This window comes from Petromyzon marinus, unplaced genomic scaffold (genome assembly GCF_048934315.1).
Source record: "Petromyzon marinus isolate PM22_M1 ecotype Great Lakes invasive population unplaced genomic scaffold, UKy_Petmar_22M1.pri1.0 PM_G_Scaffold_173, whole genome shotgun sequence".
Classification (NCBI taxonomy): Eukaryota; Metazoa; Chordata; class Hyperoartia; order Petromyzontiformes; family Petromyzontidae; genus Petromyzon; species Petromyzon marinus.
Window position 1 is genome coordinate 15,694 of NW_027422732.1, and position 21,291 is coordinate 36,984.

Consider the following 21,291-nt stretch of genomic DNA (forward strand, 5'->3'; position numbering starts at 1 on the left):
GTGAGTGAGTGGTGAGTGAGTGGGTGGCGAGTGAGTGAGTGGTGAGTGAGTGGGTGGTGAGTGAGTGGTGACTGGGTGGTGAGTGAGTGGGTGGTGAGTGGGTGGTGAGTGGTGAGTGGGTGGTGAGTGGGTGGTGAGTGAGTGAGTGGGTGGTGAGTGGGTGGTGAGTGGGTGAGTGGGTGGTGAGTGAGTGGTGAGTGGGTGGTGAGTGGGTGAGTGGGTGGTGAGTGGGTGGTGAGTGGGTGGTGGAAGGGTGAGTTGGTGGTGAGTGGGTGGTGAGTGAGTGGTGAGTGAGTGGGTGGTGAGTGAGTGGTGAGTGGGTGGTGAGTGAGTGAGTGGGTGGTGAGTGGGTGGTGAGCCAGCCACACAGTCACTTTCACACACACACACAGTCACACACACAGTCACACACACAGTCACACACACAGTCACGCACACAGTCACGCACACAGTCACTATCACACACAAAGATAAAGACAAAGATCCCCCATATAGCCTTAACAGACTGTAGAGGCAAGTGCTGTTAGCGAGCAGCACCTATGAAGGCCGGAACGGTACACGAGGGGGTGGGTGGACAGCACCACGCCCGACCGCCTTTGTCTCCTTAGTGGCAATGTTTACACACCGCTCCAGGTACTCATTTGAGGCTGAGTCGACCTAGGGGAGGCCCGGGACCGGTTCAGATAATCGTCACTGGTGTTGGCTGTGAGCGGGAATCGAACCCGGGTCGCCAGGTTCATAGCGCAGCGCGCTAACCGCTACACTATCGCTCCCCACACACAGTACACACACAGTCACACACACACAGTCACATACACAGTCACACACAGTCACACACACACAGTCACACACACAGTCACACACACACACAGTCACACACACAGTCACACACACGCAGTCAGTCACTTTCACACACACACACAGTCACACACACACACAGTCACACACACACACAGTCACACACACAGTCAGTCACACACAGTCACACACACACACAGTCACACACACACAGTCACACACACAGTCACACACACACAGTCACACACACAGTCACACACACAGTCACACACACAGTCACACACACAGTCACACACACAGTCACACACAGTCACACACACAGTCACACACACACACAGTCACACACACACACAGTCACACACACACACAGTCACACACACACAGTCTCACACACACAGTCATACACACACACAGTCACACACACACACAGTCACACAGTCACACAGTCACACACACACAGTCACACACACGCAGTCACACACACACACAGTCACACACACACAGTCTCACACACACAGTCTCACACACACAGTCACAAAGATAAAGACAAAGATCCCCCATATAGCCTGTAACAGACTGTAGGGGCAAGTGCTGTTAGCGAGCACCTATGAAGGCCAGAACGGTACACGAGGGGGTGGGTGGCCAGCACCACGCCCGACCGCCTTTGTCTCCCTAGTGGCGATGTTTCCACACCGCACCAGGTACTCATTTGAGGCTGAGTCGACCTAGGGGAGGCCCGGGACCGGTTCAGATAATCGTCACTGGTGTTGGCCGTGAGCGGGAATCGAACCCGGGTCGCCAGGTTCATAGCGCAGCGCGCTAACCACTACACTACCGCTCCCCACACAGTCACACACACAGTCACACACACAGTGGGGAGGGGGAGGTCAGCCCCCGTGCACCTAGCCTGGCACAGGGAGGTCAACACGTGACAACTGGGTCTGCCCACGTGACCTCCTCGTGCACCTAGCCTGGCACGGGGCAGTCACCTTCTGTAACGGAAAGCCATCTTCCGTGATGGGTTTTCATTCCACCAATCAAAAGAGGGGTTGGGGGGGGTGACGCGGCAACGCCGGCAGCCAATCGGTGGAGCGCCTCGCGACAGCAGGGGGCGTCTGAGGTCGCCGTGGTGTTGAGAGACGCTCGGACATCGCCAAGCAACAACAACAACTACTACTTTTATATCTACTACTGCTACCTTGTGAGTATTACTACTGTTATTATCACTACTGCTACCCTGTGAGTATCACAATCACAACTAATACTACTTATATATCTACTGTTGCTACCTTGTGAGTATTACTACTGTTATTATCACTACTGCTACCCTGTGAGTATCACCACAACAACAACAACTACTACTTATATATCTACTGCTGCTACCTTGTGAGTATTACTACTGTTATTATCACTACTGCTACCCTGTGAGTATCACAATCACAACTAATACTACTTATATATCTACTGCTGCTACCTTGTGAGTATTACTACTGTTATTATCACTACTGCTACCCTGTGAGTGAGTTGTGAGTGGGTGGTGAGTGAGTGAGTGGGTGGTGAGTGGGTGGTGAGTGAGTGGTGAGTAGGTGGTGAGTGGTGAGTGGGTGGTGAGTGGGTGGTGAGTGGCGAGTGAGTGGTGAGTGGGTGGTGAGTGAGTGGGTGAGTGAGTGGGTGGTGAGTGGGTGAGTGGGTGAGTGGGTGGTGAGTGAGTGGGTGAGTGAGTGGGTGGTGAGTGGGTGAGTGGGTGAGTGAGTAAGTGGGTGAGTGGGTGAGTGAGTGGTGAGTGAGTAGGTGGTGAGTGGGTGGTGAGTGAGTGGTGAGTGAGTGGTGAGTGAGTGAGTGGGTGGTGAGTGGGTGGTGAGTGAGGGAGTGGTGAGTGGGTGGTGAGTGAGTGCGTGGTGAGTGGGTGGTGAGTGAGTGGTGAGTGGGTGGTGAGTGAGTGGTGAGTGGGTGGTGAGTGGGTGGTGAGTGGGTGAGTGGGTGGTGAGTGAGTGGTGAGTGGGTGGTGAGTGAGTGAGTGGGTGGTGAGTGGGTGGTGAGTGGGTGAGTGGGTGAGTGAGTGGTGAGTGAGTGGGTGGTGAGTGGGTGGTGAGTGAGTGAGTGGTGCGTGAGTGAGTGAGTGGTGAGTGGGTGGTGAGTGAGTGAGTGGGTGGTGAGTGGGTGGTGAGTGAGTGAGTGGTGAGTGGGTGGTGAGTGAGTGCGTGGTGAGTGGGTGGTGAGTGGTGAGTGGGTGGTGAGTGAGTGGTGAGTGGGTGGTGAGTGGGTGGTGAGTGGGTGAGTGGGTGGTGAGTGAGTGGTGAGTGGGTGGTGAGTGAGGGGTGAGTGAGTGGGTGGCGAGTGAGTGAGTGGTGAGTGAGTGGGTGGTGAGTGAGTGGTGAGTGGGTGGTGAGTGAGTGGTGAGTGGGTGGTGAGTGAGTGAGTGGGTGGTGAGTGGGTGGTGAGTGGTGAGTGAGTGGGTGGTGAGTGGGTGGTGAGTGAGTGAGTGGGTGGTGAGTGCGTGGTGAGTGGGTGGTGAGTGGGTGAGTGGGTGGTGAGTGAGTGGTGAGTGGGTGGTGAGTGGGTGAGTGGGTGGTGAGTGGCGAGTGAGTGGCGAGTGAGTGGTGAGTGGGTGGTGAGTGGGTGGTGAGTGGCGAGGGAGTGGTGAGTGGGTGGTGAGTGGGTGGTGAGTGGGTGAGTGGGTGGTGAGTGGGTGGTGAGTGAGTGAGTGGGTGGTGAGTGGGTGAGTAGGTGGTGAGTGAGTGGTGAGTGGGTGGTGAGTGAGTGGTGAGTGGGTGGTGAGTGAGTGAGTGGGTGGTGAGTGGGTGGTGAGTGGGTGAGTGGGTGGTGAGTGAGTGAGTGGGTGGTGAGTGGGTGGTGAGTGAGTGGTGAGTAGGTGGTGAGTGAGTGGTGAGTAGGTGGTGAATGAGTGAGTGGTGAGTGGGTGGTGAGTGGTGAGTGGGTGGTGAGTGGGTGGTGAGTGGCGAGTGAGTGGTGAGTGGGTGGTGAGTGAGTGGGTGGTGAGTGAGTGGGTGGTGAGTGGGTGAGTGGGTGAGTGAGTGGGTGAGTGGGTGAGTGAGTGGTGAGTGGGTGGTGAGTGGCGAGTGAGTGGTGAGTGGGTGGTGACTGAGTGGTGAGTGGGTGGTGAGTGGGTGAGTGGGTGGTGTGTGAGTGGTGAGTGGGTGGTGAGTGAGTGAGTGGGTGGTGAGTGGTGAGTGAGTGGTGAGTGGGTGGTGAGTGAGTGGTGAGTGGGTGGTGAGTGAGTGGTGAGTGAGTGGGTGGCGAGTGAGTGAGTGGTGAGTGAGTGAGTGAGTGGTGAGTGGGTGGTGAGTGGGTGAGTGGGTGGTGAGTGGCGAGTGGGTGGTGAGTGGGTGGTGAGTGGGTGGTGAGTGGCGAGGGAGTGGTGAGTGGGTGGTGAGTGGGTGAGTGGGTGGTGAGTGGGTGGTGAGTGAGTGAGTGAGTGGTGAGTGGGTGAGTAGGTGGTGAGTGAGTGGTGAGTGGGTGGTGAGTGAGTGGTGAGTGGGTGGTGAGTGAGTGAGTGGGTGGTGAGTGGGTGGTGAGTGGGTGAGTGGGTGGTGAATGAGTGAGTGGTGAGTGGGTGGTGAGTGAGTGAGTGGGTGGTGAGTGGGTGGTGAGTGAGTGGTGAGTAGGTGGTGAGTGAGTGGTGAGTAGGTGGTGAATGAGTGAGTGGTGAGTGGGTGGTGAGTGAGTGGGTGGTGAGTGAGTGGGTGGTGAGTGGGTGAGTGGGTGAGTGAGTGAGTGGGTGAGTGGGTGAGTGAGTGGTGAGTGGGTGGTGAGTGGCGAGTGAGTGGTGAGTGGGTGGTGAGTGAGTGGGTGGTGAGTGAGTGGGTGGTGAGTGGGTGAGTGAGTGGTGAGTGAGTGGGTGGTGAGTGGGTGGTGAGTGAGTGAGTGGTGCGTGAGTGAGTGAGTGGTGAGTGGGTGGTGAGTGAGTGAGTGGGTGGTGAGTGGGTGGTGAGTGAGTGAGTGGTGAGTGGGTGGTGAGTGAGTGCGTGGTGAGTGGGTGGTGAGTGGTGAGTGGGTGGTGAGTGAGTGGTGAGTGGGTGGTGAGTGGGTGAGTGGGTGGTGAGTGAGTGGTGAGTGGGTGGTGAGTGAGTGAGTGGGTGGTGAGTGGGTGGTGAGTGAGTGGTGAGTGGGTGGTGAGTGAGTGGTGAGTGGGTGGTGAGTGAGTGGTGAGTGAGTGGGTGGCGAGTGAGTGAGTGGGTGGTGAGTGAGTGAGTGGTGAGTGGGTGGTGAGTGAGTGGTGAGTGGGTGGTGAGTGAGTGGGTGGTGAGTGGGTGGTGAGTGGTGAGTGAGTGGGTGGTGAGTGGGTGGTGAGTGAGTGAGTGGGTGGTGAGTGGGTGGTGAGTGGGTGGTGAGTGGGTGAGTGGGTGGTGAGTGGGTGAGTGGGTGGTGAGTGGCGAGTGAGTGGTGAGTGGGTGGTGAGTGGGTGGTGGAAGGGTGAGTTGGTGGTGAGTGGGTGGTGAGTGAGTGGTGAGTGAGTGGGTGGTGAGTGAGTGGTGAGTGGGTGGTGAGTGAGTGGTGAGTGGGTGGTGAGTGAGTGAGTGGGTGGTGAGTGGGTGGTGAGTGAGTGGTGAGTGGGTGGTGAGTGAGTGGTGAGTGGGTGGTGAGTGGGTGGTGAGTGGGTGAGGGGGTGGTGAGTGAGTGGTGAGTGGGTGGTGAGTGAGTGAGTGGGTGGTGAGTGGTGAGTGAGTGGTGAGTGGGTGGTGAGTGGTGAGTGGGTGGTGAGTGAGTGGTGAGTGAGTGGCGAGTGAGTGAGTGGTGAGTGAGTGGGTGGTGAGTGAGTGAGTGGTGAGTGGGTGGTGAGTGAGTGGTGACTGGGTGGTGAGTGAGTGAGTGGGTGGTGAGTGGGTGGTGAGTGGTGAGTGGGTGGTGAGTGGGTGGTGAGTGGGTGAGTGGGTGGTGAGTGAGTGGTGAGTGGGTGGTGAGTGGGTGAGTGGGTGGTGAGTGGCGAGTGAGTGGTGAGTGGGTGGTGAGTGGGTGGTGGAAGGGTGAGTTGGTGGTGAGTGGGTGGTGAGTGAGTGGTGAGTGAGTGGGTGGTGAGTGAGTGGTGAGTGGGTGGTGAGTGAGTGGTGAGTGGGTGGTGAGTGAGTGAGTGGGTGGTGAGTGGGTGGTGAGTGAGTGAGTGGGTGGTGAGTGGGTGGTGAGTGGGTGGTGAGTGAGTGAGTGGGTGGTGAGTGGGTGGTGAGTGGGTGGTGAGTGGGTGAGTGGGTGGTGAGTGGGTGGTGAGCCAGCCACACAGTCACTTTCACACACACACAGTCACACACACAGTCACTATCACACACAAAGATAAAGACAAAGATCCCCCATATAGCCTTAACAGACTGTAGGGGCAAGTGCTGTTAGCGAGCAGCACCTATGAAGGCCGGAACGGTACACGAGGGGGTGGGTGGACAGCACCACGCCCGACCGCCTTTGTCTCCTTAGTGGCAATGTTTACACACCGCTCCAGGTACTCATTTGAGGCTGAGTCGACCTAGGGGAGGCCCGGGACCGGTTCAGATAATCGTCACTGGTGTTGGCTGTGAGCGGGAATCGATCCCGGGTCGCCAGGTTCATAGCGCAGCGCGCTAACCGCTACACTATCGCTCCCCACACACAGTACACACACAGTCACACACACACAGTCACATACACAGTCACACACAGTCACACACACACAGTCACACACACAGTCACACACACACACAGTCACACACACAGTCACACACACGCAGTCAGTCACTTTCACACACACACAGTCACACACACACACAGTCACACACACACAGTCACACACACAGTCACACACACAGTCACACACACACAGTCACACACACAGTCACACGCACAGTCACACACAGTCACACACACACACAGTCACACACACAGTCACACACACACAGTCACACACACAGTCACACACAGTCACACACACACAGTCACACACACAGTCACACACACACAGTCACACACACAGTCACACACACACAGTCTCACACACACAGTCATACACACACACAGTCACACACAGTCACAAACACAGTCACACAGTCACACACACACACAGTCACACACACGCAGTCACACACACACACAGTCACACACACACAGTCTCACACACACAGTCACACACACAGTGGGGAGGGGGAGGTCAGCCCCCGTGCACCTAGCCTGGCACAGGGAGGTCAACACGTGACAACTGGGTCTGCCCACGTGACCTCCTCGTGCACCTAGCCTGGCACGGGGCAGTCACCTTCTGTAACGGGAAGCCATCTTCCGTGATGGGTTTTCATTCCACCAATCAAAAGAGGGGTTGGGGGGGGTGACGTGGCAACGCCGGCAGCCAATCGGTGGAGCGCCTCGCGACAGCAGGGGGCGTCTGAGGTCGCCGTGGTGTTGAGAGACGCTCGGACATCGCCAAGCAACAACAACAACTACTACTTTTATATCTACTGCTGCTACCTTGTGAGTATTACTACTGTTATTATCACTACTGCTACCCTGTGAGTATCACAATCACAACTAATACTACTTATATATCTACTGCTGCTACCTTGTGAGTATTACTACTGTTATTATCACTACTGCTACCCTGTGAGTATCACAATCACAACTAATACTACTTATATATCTACTGCTGCTACCTTGTGAGTATTACTACTGTTATTATCACTACTGCTACCCTGTGAGTATCACAATCACAACTAATACTACTTATATATCTACTGCTGCTACCTTGTGAGTATTACTACTGTTATTATCACTACTGCTACCCTGTGAGTATCACAACAACCGCAACTACTTATATATCTACTGCTGCTACCTTGTGAGTATTACTACTGTTATTATCACTGCTGCTACCTTGTGAGTATCACAACAACTACTTATATATCTGCTGCTGCTACCTTGTGAGTATTACTACTGTTATTATCACTACTGCTACCCTGTGAGTATCACAACAACATCAACTTATATATCTACTGCTGCTACCTTGTGAGTATTACTACTCGTATTATCACTGCTGCTACCCTGTGAGTATCACAACAACAACTACTTATATATCTACTGCTGCTACCTTGTGAGTATTACTACTGTTATTATCACTACTGCTACCCTGTGAGTATCACAACAACAACAACTGGTGTGGTAGTTGTTGTTGTAAGCGGTAGACATTACTCACCGCCATTCAGCAACACCGCCAGGCCTCTGTGTGGTAGAGTCACCACGCTTTGTGTAGACACAGTGGTGGCCGTGTGGCTGTGTGTGTGTAGCCCGCACGCCCAGAGCCCACATGGCAAACACAGCTGCTGTTAGGGCGGTCTATGGTGCAGTGTTGAGTCTATGGTACAGTGTTGAGTCTATGGTGCAGTGTTGAGTCTGTGGTGTAGTGTTGAGTCTATGGTGCAGTGTTGAGTCTATGGTTCAGTGATGAGTCTATGGTGCAGTGTTAGTCTATGGTGTAGTGTTGAGTCTATGGTGCAGTGTTGAGTCTATGGTTCAGTGATGAGTCTATGGTGCAGTGTTAGTCTATGGTGCAGTGTTGAGTCTATGGGCAGTGTTGAGTCTATGGTGCAGTGTTGAGTCTATGGTGCAGTGTTGAGTCTATGGTGTAGTGTTGAGTCTATGGGTAGTGTTGAGTCTATGGTGCAGTGTTGAGTCTATGGTACAGTGTTGAGTCTATGGTGCAGTGTTGAGTCTATGGTGTAGTGCTAGTCTATGGTGCAGTGTTGAGTCTGTGGTGCAGTGTTGAGTCTATGGTGCAGTGCTGAGTCTATGGTGCAGTGTTAGTCTATGGGTAGTGTTGAGTCTATAGTGTAGTGTGAGTCTATGGTGTAGTGTTAGTCTATGGTACAGTGTTGAGTCTATGGGTAGTGTTGAGTCTATGGTGCAGTGTTGAGTCTATGGTGCAGTGTTGAGTCTATGGTGCAGTGTTGAGTCTATAGTGCAGTGTTGAGTCTATGGTACAGTATTGTGTATGGTGCAGTGTTGAATCTATGGTGTAGTGTTGAGTCTATGGTGTAGTGTTGAGTCTATGGGTAGTGTTGAGTCTATGGGTAGTGTTGAGTCTATGGTGCAGTGTTGAGTTTATGGTGCAGTGTTGAGTCTATGGCGCAGTGTTGAGTCTATGGTGCAGTATTGAGTCTATAGTGTAGTGTGAGTCTATGGTGTAGTGTTTGTCTATGGTGCAGTGTTGAGTCTATGGTGCAGTGTTTGTCTATGGTGCAGTGTTGAGTCTATGGTTCAGTGTTGAGTCTATGGTGTAGTGTGAGTCTATGGTGCAGTGTTGAGTCTATGGTGGAGTGTTGAGTCTATGGTGCAGTGTTGAGTCTATGGGTAGTGTTGAGTCTATGGGTAGTGTTGAGTCTATGGTGTAGTGTTTGTCTATGGTGCAGTGTTGAGTCTATGGTTCAGTGTTGAGTCTATGGTGTAGTGTGAGTCTATAGTGCAGTGTTGAGTCTATGGTGCAGTGTTGAGTCTATGGTGCAGTGTTGAGTCTATGGGTAGTGTTGAGTCTATGGGTAGTGTTGAGTCTATGGTGTAGTGTTTGTCTATGGTGCAGTGTTGAGTCTATGGTTCAGTGTTGAGTCTATGGTGTAGTGTGAGTCTATGGTGCAGTGTTGAGTCTATGGTGCAGTGTTGAGTCTATGGTGCAGTGTTGAGTCTATGGGTAGTGTTGAGTCTATGGGTAGTGTTGAGTCTATGGTGTAGTGTTTGTCTATGGTGCAGTGTTGAGTCTATGGTTCAGTGTTGAGTCTATGGTGTAGTGTGAGTCTATGGTGCAGTGTTGAGTCTATGGTGCAGTGTTGAGTCTATGGTGCAGTGTTGAGTCTATGGGTAGTGTTGAGTCTATGGGTAGTGTTGAGTCTATGGTGTAGTGTTTGTCTATGGTGCAGTGTTGAGTCTATGGTGCAGTGTTGAGTCTATGGTGCAGTGTTGAGTCTATGGTGTAGTGTTGAGTCTATGGTACAGTGTTGAGTCTATGGTGGTGGTGACGGTGGTGCGTGTGGTGGTGGTGGTGGTGACGGCGGCGGTGGTCGCAGTGTATGCAGGTTGCAGGATGGCCTCGAGCGAGGGCAGCGTCGGACCGTGCCCCTGCCGCCGCTCTGCGTCCGGCGGCGGCGTCAGAGCCGCCGCCACGAACGACGCGGCCGCGGCCGTCGCCGCCGCCTTCAGCGACTTCGTCCGCGTGAGGTTTGGCGACGTCGACAGCTTCGGCGATTCCGACGGCGCCGACTGCAGCGACTCCGGCGGCGTCGCCTTCAGCGACAGGAGCGCCGACTGCGACGGTGTCGGCGTCCCCTACGGCGACATCATCGGCGACGTTGACGGCTTTGGCTTCGGCGACGTCAACAGCGCCGGCGACATGGACAGGATTGGCGACGACGATGACGACGATGGTGGTGGTGGTGGTGTTGAGTGCCGTGGCGGTCACGGCGGTGGTGAGCGCGGTGACGGTGGCCGTGGTGGTGCCGGATTGAACGAGGACTCTGACAGCTCCGTCCCCACAGTGCCGGAGAAGACGCGCAAACGGCAACACCAGAGGTACACTTACACACACACACACTTACACACTTACACACACACACACTTACACACACACACTTACGTACACACACCAACACACACTTACACACACACACTTACACACACTTACACACACACCAACACACACACACTTACACACGCACACTTACACACACTTACACACACTTACACACACACTTACAGACACGCTTACATACACTTACACACACACACTTACACACACACACTTACACACACTTACACACACACACTTACACACACACACTTACGTACACACACTTACACACACTTACACACACACACTTACACACACTTACACACACACACCAACACACACACTTACACACATACACTTACACACACTTACACTTACACACACTTCCACACACTTACACACACTTACACACACTTACATACACTTACGCACACTTACACACACTTACACACACACACTTACGTACACACACTTACACACACTTACACACACACACTTACACACACTTACACACACACACCAACACACACACTTACACACATACACTTACACACACTTACACTTACACACACTTACACACACTTACACACACACTTACATACACTTACGCACACTTACACACACTTACACACACACACTTACGTACACACACCAACACACACTTACACACACAAACTTACACACACTTACACACACACACTTACACACACACACACACTTACACACACACTTACAACAACAACAACAACAACCGCCATTCGCCACTAAGTGGCGGTGACGTCACCACGACGCTTGTGCCAGGCTATGTGCACCCTGAGGCCACGTGAAGTGTCGAACGCCCGCTGGCAGGAGGTCACGGGGCAGACCCAGGTGCCACGGGTCGACTGACTGAGATGACTGGCTGATGCACCACCTGTGCCCCCTACTGTGCCAACCTGCTGTGCTTTAGCCACCCGGCGCTCCGCTCGCTGTTGTGAGCGTCGCTCCTCCGCCCTCCGTTGTTGTTGGAGGGCGACTGCCTCCAACTGCCCAGTAGCATCCTTCACGAGCCTCCTCCACAGAGGCCGATCTTGACACCGCTGGTACCAGTCATCGGCAAGTCCACTCAGCTCCACGTCCTCCTGTACCACATCACTCCATCTCTTCTCTAGCCCGTGCCGCGCCCGCTTCGCCCCCTCAATCCGGCCAAACAAAAGCTGTTTCGGCATGCGGTGGCTGGGCATGCGGGCTACATGACCCAGCCATCGCAGCCTTGCCTGCCGGAGGAGCTCACCGATGGGACCCTGCCCAGATCTTTCAAGGATTTATGTGCTCCTCACACAATCCAGTCTGGTTAAACCCTGGATGGATCGTAGGCAGGGCAGCCTAAATGTTTCCAACCGGCGAAGATGTTCCATTAGGGGGGTCCACGTTTCGCAAGCGTAGAGAAGGGAGGGAATGACCGTGGCCGAGAAGACCTGAAGCTTAGTGCGGAGCGACAGACCAGGTAGCTTCCACACAGCGTTACGCAACCGATGAAAAGATATTGCCGCTCGACTGATTCGGAGTGAGACCTCTGCTGTTAAACTGGAGCCAGTCATAAGCACACTGCCCAGGTATGGGAAACTCTCCACTCTCTCCACAACTGCCCCATCACCGATTGGGAGTTGTGGGGGTGGAGTGTCCGATGGTACAAAATACCCAGGCAGGTGCTTAGTTTTGGTGGGGCTGATGGTAAGGCCCCACTTACACACACTTACACACACACTTACACACACTTACACACACACTTACATACACTAATGCACACTTACACACACTTACACACACACTTACGTACACACACCAACACACACTTACACACACAAACTTACACACACTTACACACACACACTTACACACACACACACACACTTACACACACACTTACACACACTTACACACACACTTACACACACTTACACACACACTTACATACACTTACGCACACTTACACACACTTACACACAACAACAACAACAACAACCGCCATTCGCCACTAAGTGGCGGTGACGTCACCACGACGCTTGTGCCAGGCTATGTGCACCCTGAGGCCACGTGAAGTGTCGAACGCCCGCTGGCAGGAGGTCACGGGGCAGACCCAGGTGCCACGGGTCGACTGACTGAGATGACTGGCTGATGCACCACCTGTGCCCCCTACTGTGCCAACCTGCTGTGCTTTAGCCACCCGGCGCTCCGCTCGCTGTTGTGAGCGTCGCTCCTCCGCCCTCCGTTGTTGTTGGAGGGCGACTGCCTCCAACTGCCCAGTAGCATCCTTCACGAGCCTCCTCCACAGAGGCCGATCTTGACACCGCTGGTACCAGTCATCGGCAAGTCCACTCAGCTCCACGTCCTCCTGTACCACATCACTCCATCTCTTCTCTAGCCCGTGCCGCGCCCGCTTCGCCCCCTCAATCCGGCCAAACAAAAGCTGTTTCGGCATGCGGTGGCTGGGCATGCGGGCTACATGACCCAGCCATCGCAGCCTTGCCTGCCGGAGGAGCTCACCGATGGGACCCTGCCCAGATCTTTCAAGGATTTATGTGCTCCTCACACAATCCAGTCTGGTTAAACCCTGGATGGATCGTAGGCAGGGCAGCCTAAATGTTTCCAACCGGCGAAGATGTTCCATTAGGGGGGTCCACGTTTCGCAAGCGTAGAGAAGGGAGGGAATGACCGTGGCCGAGAAGACCTGAAGCTTAGTGCGGAGCGACAGACCAGGTAGCTTCCACACAGCGTTACGCAACCGATGAAAAGATATTGCCGCTCGACTGATTCGGAGTGAGACCTCTGCTGTTAAACTGGAGCCAGTCATAAGCACACTGCCCAGGTATGGGAAACTCTCCACTCTCTCCACAACTGCCCCATCACCGATTGGGAGTTGTGGGGGTGGAGTGTCCGATGGTACAAAATACCCAGGCAGGTGCTTAGTTTTGGTGGGGCTGATGGTAAGGCCCCACTTACACACACTTACACACACACTTACACACACTTACACACACACTTACATACACTAACGCACACTTACACACACTTACACACACACTTACGTACACACACCAACACACACTTACACACACAAACTTACACACACTTACACACACACACTTACACACACACACACACACTTACACACACACTTACACACACTTACACACACACTTACACACACTTACACACACACTTACATACACTTATGCACACTTACACACACTTACACACAACAACAACAACAACCGCCATTCGCCACTAAGTGGCGGTGACGTCACCACGACGCTTGTGCCAGGCTATGTGCACCCTGAGGCCACGTGAAGTGTCGAACGCCCGCTGGCAGGAGGTCACGGGGCAGACCCAGGTGCCACGGGTCGACTGACTGAGATGACTGGCTGATGCACCACCTGTGCCCCCTACTGTGCCAACCTGCTGTGCTTTAGCCACCCGGCGCTCCGCTCGCTGTTGTGAGCGTCGCTCCTCCGCCCTCCGTTGTTGTTGGAGGGCGACTGCCTCCAACTGCCCAGTAGCATCCTTCACGAGCCTCCTCCACAGAGGCCGATCTTGACACCGCTGGTACCAGTCATCGGCAAGTCCACTCAGCTCCACGTCCTCCTGTACCACATCACTCCATCTCTTCTCTAGCCCGTGCCGCGCCCGCTTAGCCCCCTCAATCCGGCCAAACAAAAGCTGTTTCGGCATGCGGTGGCTGGGCATGCGGGCTACATGACCCAGCCATCGCAGCCTTGCCTGCCGGAGGAGCTCACCGATGGGACCCTGCCCAGATCTTTCAAGGATTTGTGAGCTCCTCACACAATCCAGTCTGGTTAAACCCAGGATGGATCGTAGGCAGGCCAGCCTAAATGTTTCTAACCGGCAAAGATGTTCCATTAGGGGGGTCCACGTTTCGCAAGCGTAGAGAAGGGAGGGAATGACCGTGGCCGAGAAGACCTGAAGCTTAGTGCGGAGCGACAGACCAGGTAGCTTCCACACAGCGTTACGCAACCGATGAAAAGATATTGCCGCTCGACTGATTCGGAGTGAGACCTCTGCTGTTAAACTTAACACTTACACACACACACTTACGTACACACACCAACACACACTTACACACACACACTTACACACACTTACACACACACCAACACACACACACATACACTTACACACACTTACACACACTTACACACACACTTACACACACTTACGCACACTTACACACACTTACACACACACACTTACACACACACACTTACACACACACACTTACACACACATTCTCTGGTTCTTTCCAGAGAATGTGTGTGTACACACATCAGGCAAAGGGGGTCAGCCTCTAAAGGCAAACTGTTTATAAAGGTTGAAAATGGGCGTGGCCCAAGTGTCGTCAGCAGCATGGGCGGGGCAGTTTATGTTAATGTAGCCCAGGTGTCAGCAGCATGGGCGGGGCAGCTTATGTTAATGTGCCCAGGTGTCAGCAGGATAAGCGGGGCAGCTTATGTTAATGTAGCCCAACTGTCAGCAGCATGACACTTTGGGTGTCTTTGTGGGTGAGTGTCACTGTGGGTGTCACTGAGTGTCACTGTGGGTGTTACTGTGGGTGTCACTGTGGGTGTCACTGTGAGTGTCACTGTGAGTGTCACTGTGGGTGAGTGTCACTGTGAGTGTCACTGTGGATGAGTGTCACTGTGAGTGTCACTGTGGGTGTCACTGAGTGTCACTGTGGGTGAGTGTCACTGTGAGTGTCACTGTGGGTGTCACTGAGTGTCACTGTGGGTGTTACTGTGGGTGTCACTGTGGGTGTCACTGTGAGTGTCACTGTGGGTGAGTGTCACTGTGGGTGAGTGTCACTGTGAGTGTCACTGTGAGTGTCACTGTGAGTGAGTGTCACTGTGGGTGAGTGTCACTGTGTATGAGTGTCACTGAGTGTCACTGTGAGTGTCACTGTGAGTGTCACTGTGGGTGAGTGTCACTGTGAGTGTCACTGTGAGTGTCACTGTGGGTGAGTGTCACTGTGGGTGAGTGTCACTGTGAGTGTCACTGTGGGTGAGTGTCACTGAGTGTCACTGTGGGTGAGTGTTACTGTGGGTGAGTGTCACTGTGTGTGAGTGTCACTGTGAGTGTCACTGTGAGTGTCACTGTGGGTGAGTGTCACTGTGAGTGTCACTGTGAGTGTCACTGTGGGTGAGTGTCACTGTGAGTGTCACTGTGAGTGTCACTGTGGGTGAGTGTCACTGTGGGTGAGTGTCACTGTGAGTGTCACTGTGGGTGAGTGTCACTGAGTGTCACTGTGGGTGAGTGTTACTGTGGGTGAGTGTCACTGTGTGTGAGTGTCACTGTGAGTGTCACTGTGAGTGTCACTGTGGGTGAGTGTCACTGTGAGTGTCACTGTGAGTGTCACTGTGGGTGAGTGTCACTGTGAGTGTCACTGTGGGTGAGTGTCACTGTGAGTGTCACTGTGGGTGAGTGTCACTGAGTGTCACTGTGGGTGAGTGTCACTGTGAGTGTCACTGTAGGTGAGTGTCACTGTGGGTGAGTGTCACTGTGTATGAGTGTCACTGAGTGTCACTGTGAGTGTCACTGTGAGTGTCACTGTGGATGAGTGTCACTGTGGGTGAGTGTCACTGTGAGTGTCATTGTGGGTGAGTGTCACTGTGAGTGTCACTGTGGGTGAGTGTCACTGAGTGTCACTGTGGATGAGTGTCACTGAGTGTCACTGTGGGTGAGTGTCACTGTGAGTGTCACTGTGGCTGAGTGTCACTGTGAGTGTCACTGTGAGTGTCACTGTGAGTGTTACTGTGAGTGTCACTGTGGGTGAGTGTCACTGTGAGTGTCACTGTGAGTGTCACTGTGACTGAGTGTCACTGAGTGTCACTGTGGCTGAGTGTCACTGTGAGTGTCACTGTGAGTGTCACTGTGGCTGAGTGTCACTGTGAGTGTCACTGTGAGTGTCACTGTGGCTGAGTGTCACTGTGAGTGTCACTGTGAGTGTCACTTTGAGTGTCACTGTGAGTGTCACTGTGAGTGTCACTGTGAGTGTCACTGTGGCTGAGTGTCACTGTGAGTGTCACTGAGTGTCACTGTGGCTGTGTCACTGTGAGTGTCACTGTGAGTGTCACTGTGGCTGAGTGTCACTGTGAGTGTCACTGTGAGTGTCACTGTGGCTGAGTGTCACTGTGAGTGTCACTGTGAGTGTCACTGTGGCTGAGTGTCACTGTGAGTGTCACTGTGAGTGTCACTGTGGCTGAGTGTCACTGTGAGTGTCACTGTGAGTGTCACTTTGAGTGTCACTGTGAGTGTTACTGTGAGTGTCACTGTAAGTGTCACTGTGAGTGTCACTGTGGCTGAGTGTCACTGTGAGTGTCACTGAGTGTCACTGTGGCTGTGTCACTGTGAGTGTCACTGTGAGTGTCACTGTGGCTGAGTGTCACTGTGGCTGAGTGTCACTGTGAGTGTCACTGTGAGTGTCACTGTGAGTGTCACTGTGGCTAAGTGTCACTGTGAGTGTCACTGTGAGTGTCACTGTGAGTGTCACTGTGAGTGTCACTGTGAGTCTCACTGTCACCCTGGTTGTCCACAGCTCCGTCTCCGGCAGGAGGAAGAGAACGATGACTCAGATCACGCCGTCTGCAGCGTGCCCACAGGTGTGGGGGTGTGTGTGTGTGTGACCCTGTGTGTGTGTGTGACCCTGTGTGTGTGTGTGACCCTGTGTGTGTGTGTGACCCTGTGTGTGTGTGACACTACGTGTGTGTGGGGGTGTGTGCGTGTGTGTGACCCTGTGTGTATGTGGGGGTGTGTTTGTGACCCTGGGTGTGTGTGGGGGTGTGTGCGGGTGTGTGTGACACTACGTGTGTGTGACCCTGTGTGTGTGTGTGTGGGTGGTTGTCTGTGTGTGTGTGACCCTGTGTGTGTGTTTGTGACCCTGCGTGGGTGTGTGTGACTGTGTGTGTGACCCTGTGTGTGTGACCCTGTGTGTGTGTGACCCTGTGTGTGTGTGGGGGTGTGTGTGTGTGACCCTGCCTGGCACAAGCGTCGTGGTGACATCACCGCCACTTAGTGGCGAATGGCGGTTGTTGTTGTTGTTGACCCTGTGTGTGTGTGTTTGTTAGATATATTTTGTCACGTGATTTTGTGGTAATTTATTTAAGGTGGAGGGGTTACCAGCCCCTCGCACCCATCCAGAGCCCCCATTTAGCCGCTGTGGTAGCTACAAACGCCTTGAGGGGAAAAGCCAATCGGAATTGGCCCTCCCCCCACAGCACTGTCCACGACAGCATTGCCCGTCCGGCACTACGAGGATGTAGGGGGTTGTCTCCTCGGCCACGGTCTTTCCCTCCCTTCTCTACGCTTGCGAAACGTGGACCCCCCTAACGGAACATCTTCGCCGGTTATAAACACTTAGGCTGGCCTGCCTACGATCCATCCTGGGTTTAACCTGGCTGGATTGTGTTAGGAGCTCACAAATCCTTTAAAAGATCTGGGCAAGGTCCCATCTGTGAGCTTCACCGGCAGGCAAGGCTGCGTTGGCTGGGTCATGTAGCCGCATGCCCAGCCACCGCATGCCCAAACAGCTTTTGTTCGGCCGGATCGAGGGGGCTAAACGGGCTCGGCACCTCCTGCCAGCGGGCGTTGGACACTTCACGTGGCCTCAAGGTGCACATAGCCTGGCACAAGCGTCGTGGTGACGTCACGTAGCCACGAAGTTATGTCGCCGCCACTTAGTGGCGAATGGCGGTTGTTGTGACCCTGTGGGTGTATGTGACTGTGTGTGTGTGGGGGTGTGTGGGTTGGTGCCTGTGTGTGTGACCCTGTGTGTGTGTGGGTTGGTGCCTGTGTGTGTGACCCTGTGTGTGTGTGTGGGTTGGTGCCTGTGTGTGTGACCCTGTGTGTGTGTGGGTGTGTGTGGGTTGGTGCCTGTGTGTGTGACCCTGTGTGTGTGTCTGTGTCTGTGTGGGGGTGTGTGTGACCCACCACGGTGGTGGTGGTGGTCGGGGTGGTGGTGGTGGTGATGGTGACGATAGTGGCGATGGTGGTGATGATATCGGTGGTGGCGATGCCGATGGTGGTGACGGTGGTGGCGATGGTGGTGGCGATGGCGGTAGTGGTCACACTGAGGAGCGCTGGGCACCAGCCCTCGTCTCTCTGCCTCCCACAGGTCCACTGCCGCCACTGTACGGGGGAGGCCGAGACGCCTGCACGTGGAAGAGGAGCTGGCGCCGGTGATGGTGGTGATGGTGGAAGTGGTGGTGGTGGTGGTGATGGTGGTGGTGGTGGTGGAAGTGGTGGTAGTGGTGGTGATGGTGGTAGTGGTGGTGGTGATGGTGGTGTTGGTGGTGGTGATGGTAGTAGTGGTGGTGCTGGTGGTAGTTGTGGTGCTGGTGGTGATGGTGGTGCTGGTGGTGGTGCTGGTGGTGATGGTGGTGGTGATGGTGGTGGTGGTGGTGGTGATGGTGGTGGTGGTGGAAGTGGTGGTAGTGGTGGTGATGGTGGTAGTGGTGGTGGTGATGGTGGTGTTGGTGGTGGTGGTAGTGGTGGTGCTGGTGGTGGTGCTGGTGGTGATGGTGGGGGTGATGGTGGTGATGGTGGTGGTGCTGGTGGTGGTGCTGGTGGTGATGGTGGTGGTGGTGATGATGGTGGGGGTGATGGTGGTGATGGTGGTAGTGATGGTGTTGCTGGTGAGAAAATGGAGGAGGAGGAGGAGGAGGAAGAGGAGGAGGGTGAGGAGGAAGAGGTGAGGGTCAGGACGCACACACTCACCCACGTGTGTGTGTGTAGGTGTGTGAGTGTGTAGGTGTGTGAGTGTGTAGGTGTGTGTGTGTGTAGGTGTTTGTGTGTAGGTGTGTGAGTGTGTAGGTGTTTGTGTGTGTGTGGTGTGTAGGTGTTTGTGTGTATGTGTGTGTGTGTGGTGTGGTTTAACTCGTGGTTTCGTGGACCCCCCTAATGGAACATCTTCGCCGGTTAGAAACATTTAGGCTGGCCTGCCTACGATCCATCCTGGGTTTAACCAGACTGGATTGTGTGAGGAGCTCACAAATCCTTGAAAGATCTGGACAAAGTCCCATCGGTGAGCTCCTCCGGCGGGCAAGGCTGCGATTGCTGGGTCATGTAAGCCCGCATGCCCAGCCAACGCATGCCGAAACAGCTTTTGTTCGGCTGGATTGAGGGGGCTAAGCGGGCGCGGCTCGGGCTAGAGAAGAGATGGAGTGATGTAGTACAGGAGGACGTGGAGCTGAGTGGACTTGCCGATGACTGGTACCAGCGGTGTCAAGATCGGCCTCTGTGGAGGAGGCTCGTGAAGGATGCTACTGGGCAGTTGGAGGTAGTCGCCCTCCAACAACAACGGAGGGCGGAGGAGCGACGCTCACAACAACGAGCGGAGTGCCGGGTGGCTAAAGCACAGCAGGTTGGCACAGTAGGGGGCACAGGTGGTGCATCAGCCAGTCATCTCAGTCAGTTGACCTGTGGCACCTGGGTCTGCCCCGTGACCTCCTGCCAGTGGGCATTCGCCACTTCACGTGGCCTCAGGGTGCACATAGCTTGGCACAAGCGTCGTGGTCATGTCACCACCACTTAGTGGCGAATGGCGGTTGTTGTTGTGTGGTGTGGGAAGCTGTAAGCCCCAGGCTACTTTGGGCTCGCCTTCCCATCAACCAGAGGCGAGGAGTGGTGGTCGTGGTTACTTAAGCCCCCACCGAAGACGGACATCTTTTGGGAGGATGCAGGCAAGGTCGATGAGTCAGATGCCTTCTATGACCTCCTGTAACAGGTGCTGGCTAAAGTGGCCCCTCGGGATAGAGTCGTCTTGTTTGGTGACTTCAATGCCCGAGTTGGTCATGATGCTGGCAACTGGTCTGGGGTGATTGGAAGGCATGGACCAGATCAGCTCAATAACAACGGTAGGAGGCTGCTATTTTTGTGGAGCCCATGGGCTTGTAATTACCAACACGCTGTTCCGGCATCGGCGCATCCACACAACATCATGGATGCATGCCGGGTCCAAGCAAGAACATCTGCTGGACTACATAGTGACAGAACAGCGGATGCGGGCCGATGTCCTTCATACCAGGACCTACCGTGGAGCTGATCTGCCGACTGACCATCGACTTGTCATCTGTAAGATGCGCCTGCCATTCTTCCACTCCGGTGGTGGGTGTACACCCAGGACCCCATTTCAACCTAAGGCGGCCTGGTCTCAACTAGTTGATGAAAGTTGCAAGCGAGAATTTCATCATCGCTTGCGGCTGGGGTTGGCATCGTCCCTCACTCCTCCAGATGTCGAGGGTAAATGGGCGAGGTTTAGGACTGTGACTCATGCAGCTGCAATGGCTGCTTTGGGTACGTGGTCCACACCTCCTCAGAGACCCTGGCTGACAGAGGACAAGTTCAGGCTGGCTGAGAAAAAGCGACAGGCCCACTCTCATTGTCTACAGCATTCCACGTCAGAGAATGAGGAGGCTGGCCGCAGCCTTCTCTCGGAGGTTCGGAGAACTGTGAGGCGCTGCAAGGATGGGTGGTGCTCATGGGTTTTTGAGGAGATGGAATCTGCCTCAATGGCCCGTGATCACAAATCGCTCTTTAATTCCATCAAAAAGTAACCTGCAGCGGCACACCTATTACCATCATTAGGGGAAAAAAACGGTGATCCAATCTCCAACCCCCAGGAACAGGTTTTCAGATTTGCTGAGCATTTCTGTGAGGTCCTGGGGAAGGTGAAATCCCTCGGCCTGGAAAACATCATGGGACAAAGTGGGGATGACCCTGCTGAGGCTGAGGTGCCGCAAATATTGGAAGCAGAAGTCACCCCCTGTGAGTGGCTGGCTGAGGTGCCATCTGTTGAGGAAGTACTGAAGGCGATCCAGAGCCTGAGACCAGGAAAGGCACCGGGCAGAGATGATCTCCCAAGCGAAATGCTGAGGGATGGTGGCATTTGTGCATAGACTGCCCTACATGACATCATAACAACA

The 21,291-nt window shown here is 54.2% G+C and overlaps 1 protein-coding gene across 1 annotated transcript; it reads left to right on the forward strand.

Annotated features, from left to right (window-relative positions):
• Positions 1-9,829: 9,829 nt before the first annotated feature.
• On the forward strand, positions 9,830-20,527 carry LOC142911203 (uncharacterized). Its single transcript, XM_076060305.1, has 4 exons — positions 9,830-10,320; positions 16,908-16,971; positions 18,483-18,816; positions 20,490-20,527. Exons 1-4 carry the CDS (start codon positions 9,836-9,838, stop codon positions 20,525-20,527), a joined length of 921 nt encoding a protein of 306 aa, XP_075916420.1. The 5' UTR covers positions 9,830-9,835.
• Positions 20,528-21,291: the final 764 nt, after the last annotated feature.

Excerpts from the sequence above, each read along its gene's own strand:
- LOC142911203 (XM_076060305.1), top strand. The coding sequence starts at position 9,836 with ATGGCCTCGAGCGAGGGCAGCGTCGGACCGTGCCCCTGCCGCCGCTCT. Across the intron at positions 10,321-16,907 it reads CGCAAACGGCAACACCAGAG|CTCCGTCTCCGGCAGGAGGA; the intron begins GTACACTTACAC and ends GGTTGTCCACAG. Across the intron at positions 18,817-20,489 it reads TGGTAGTGGTGGTGATGGTG|GACCCCATTTCAACCTAAGG; the intron begins GTAGTGGTGGTG and ends GTGTACACCCAG.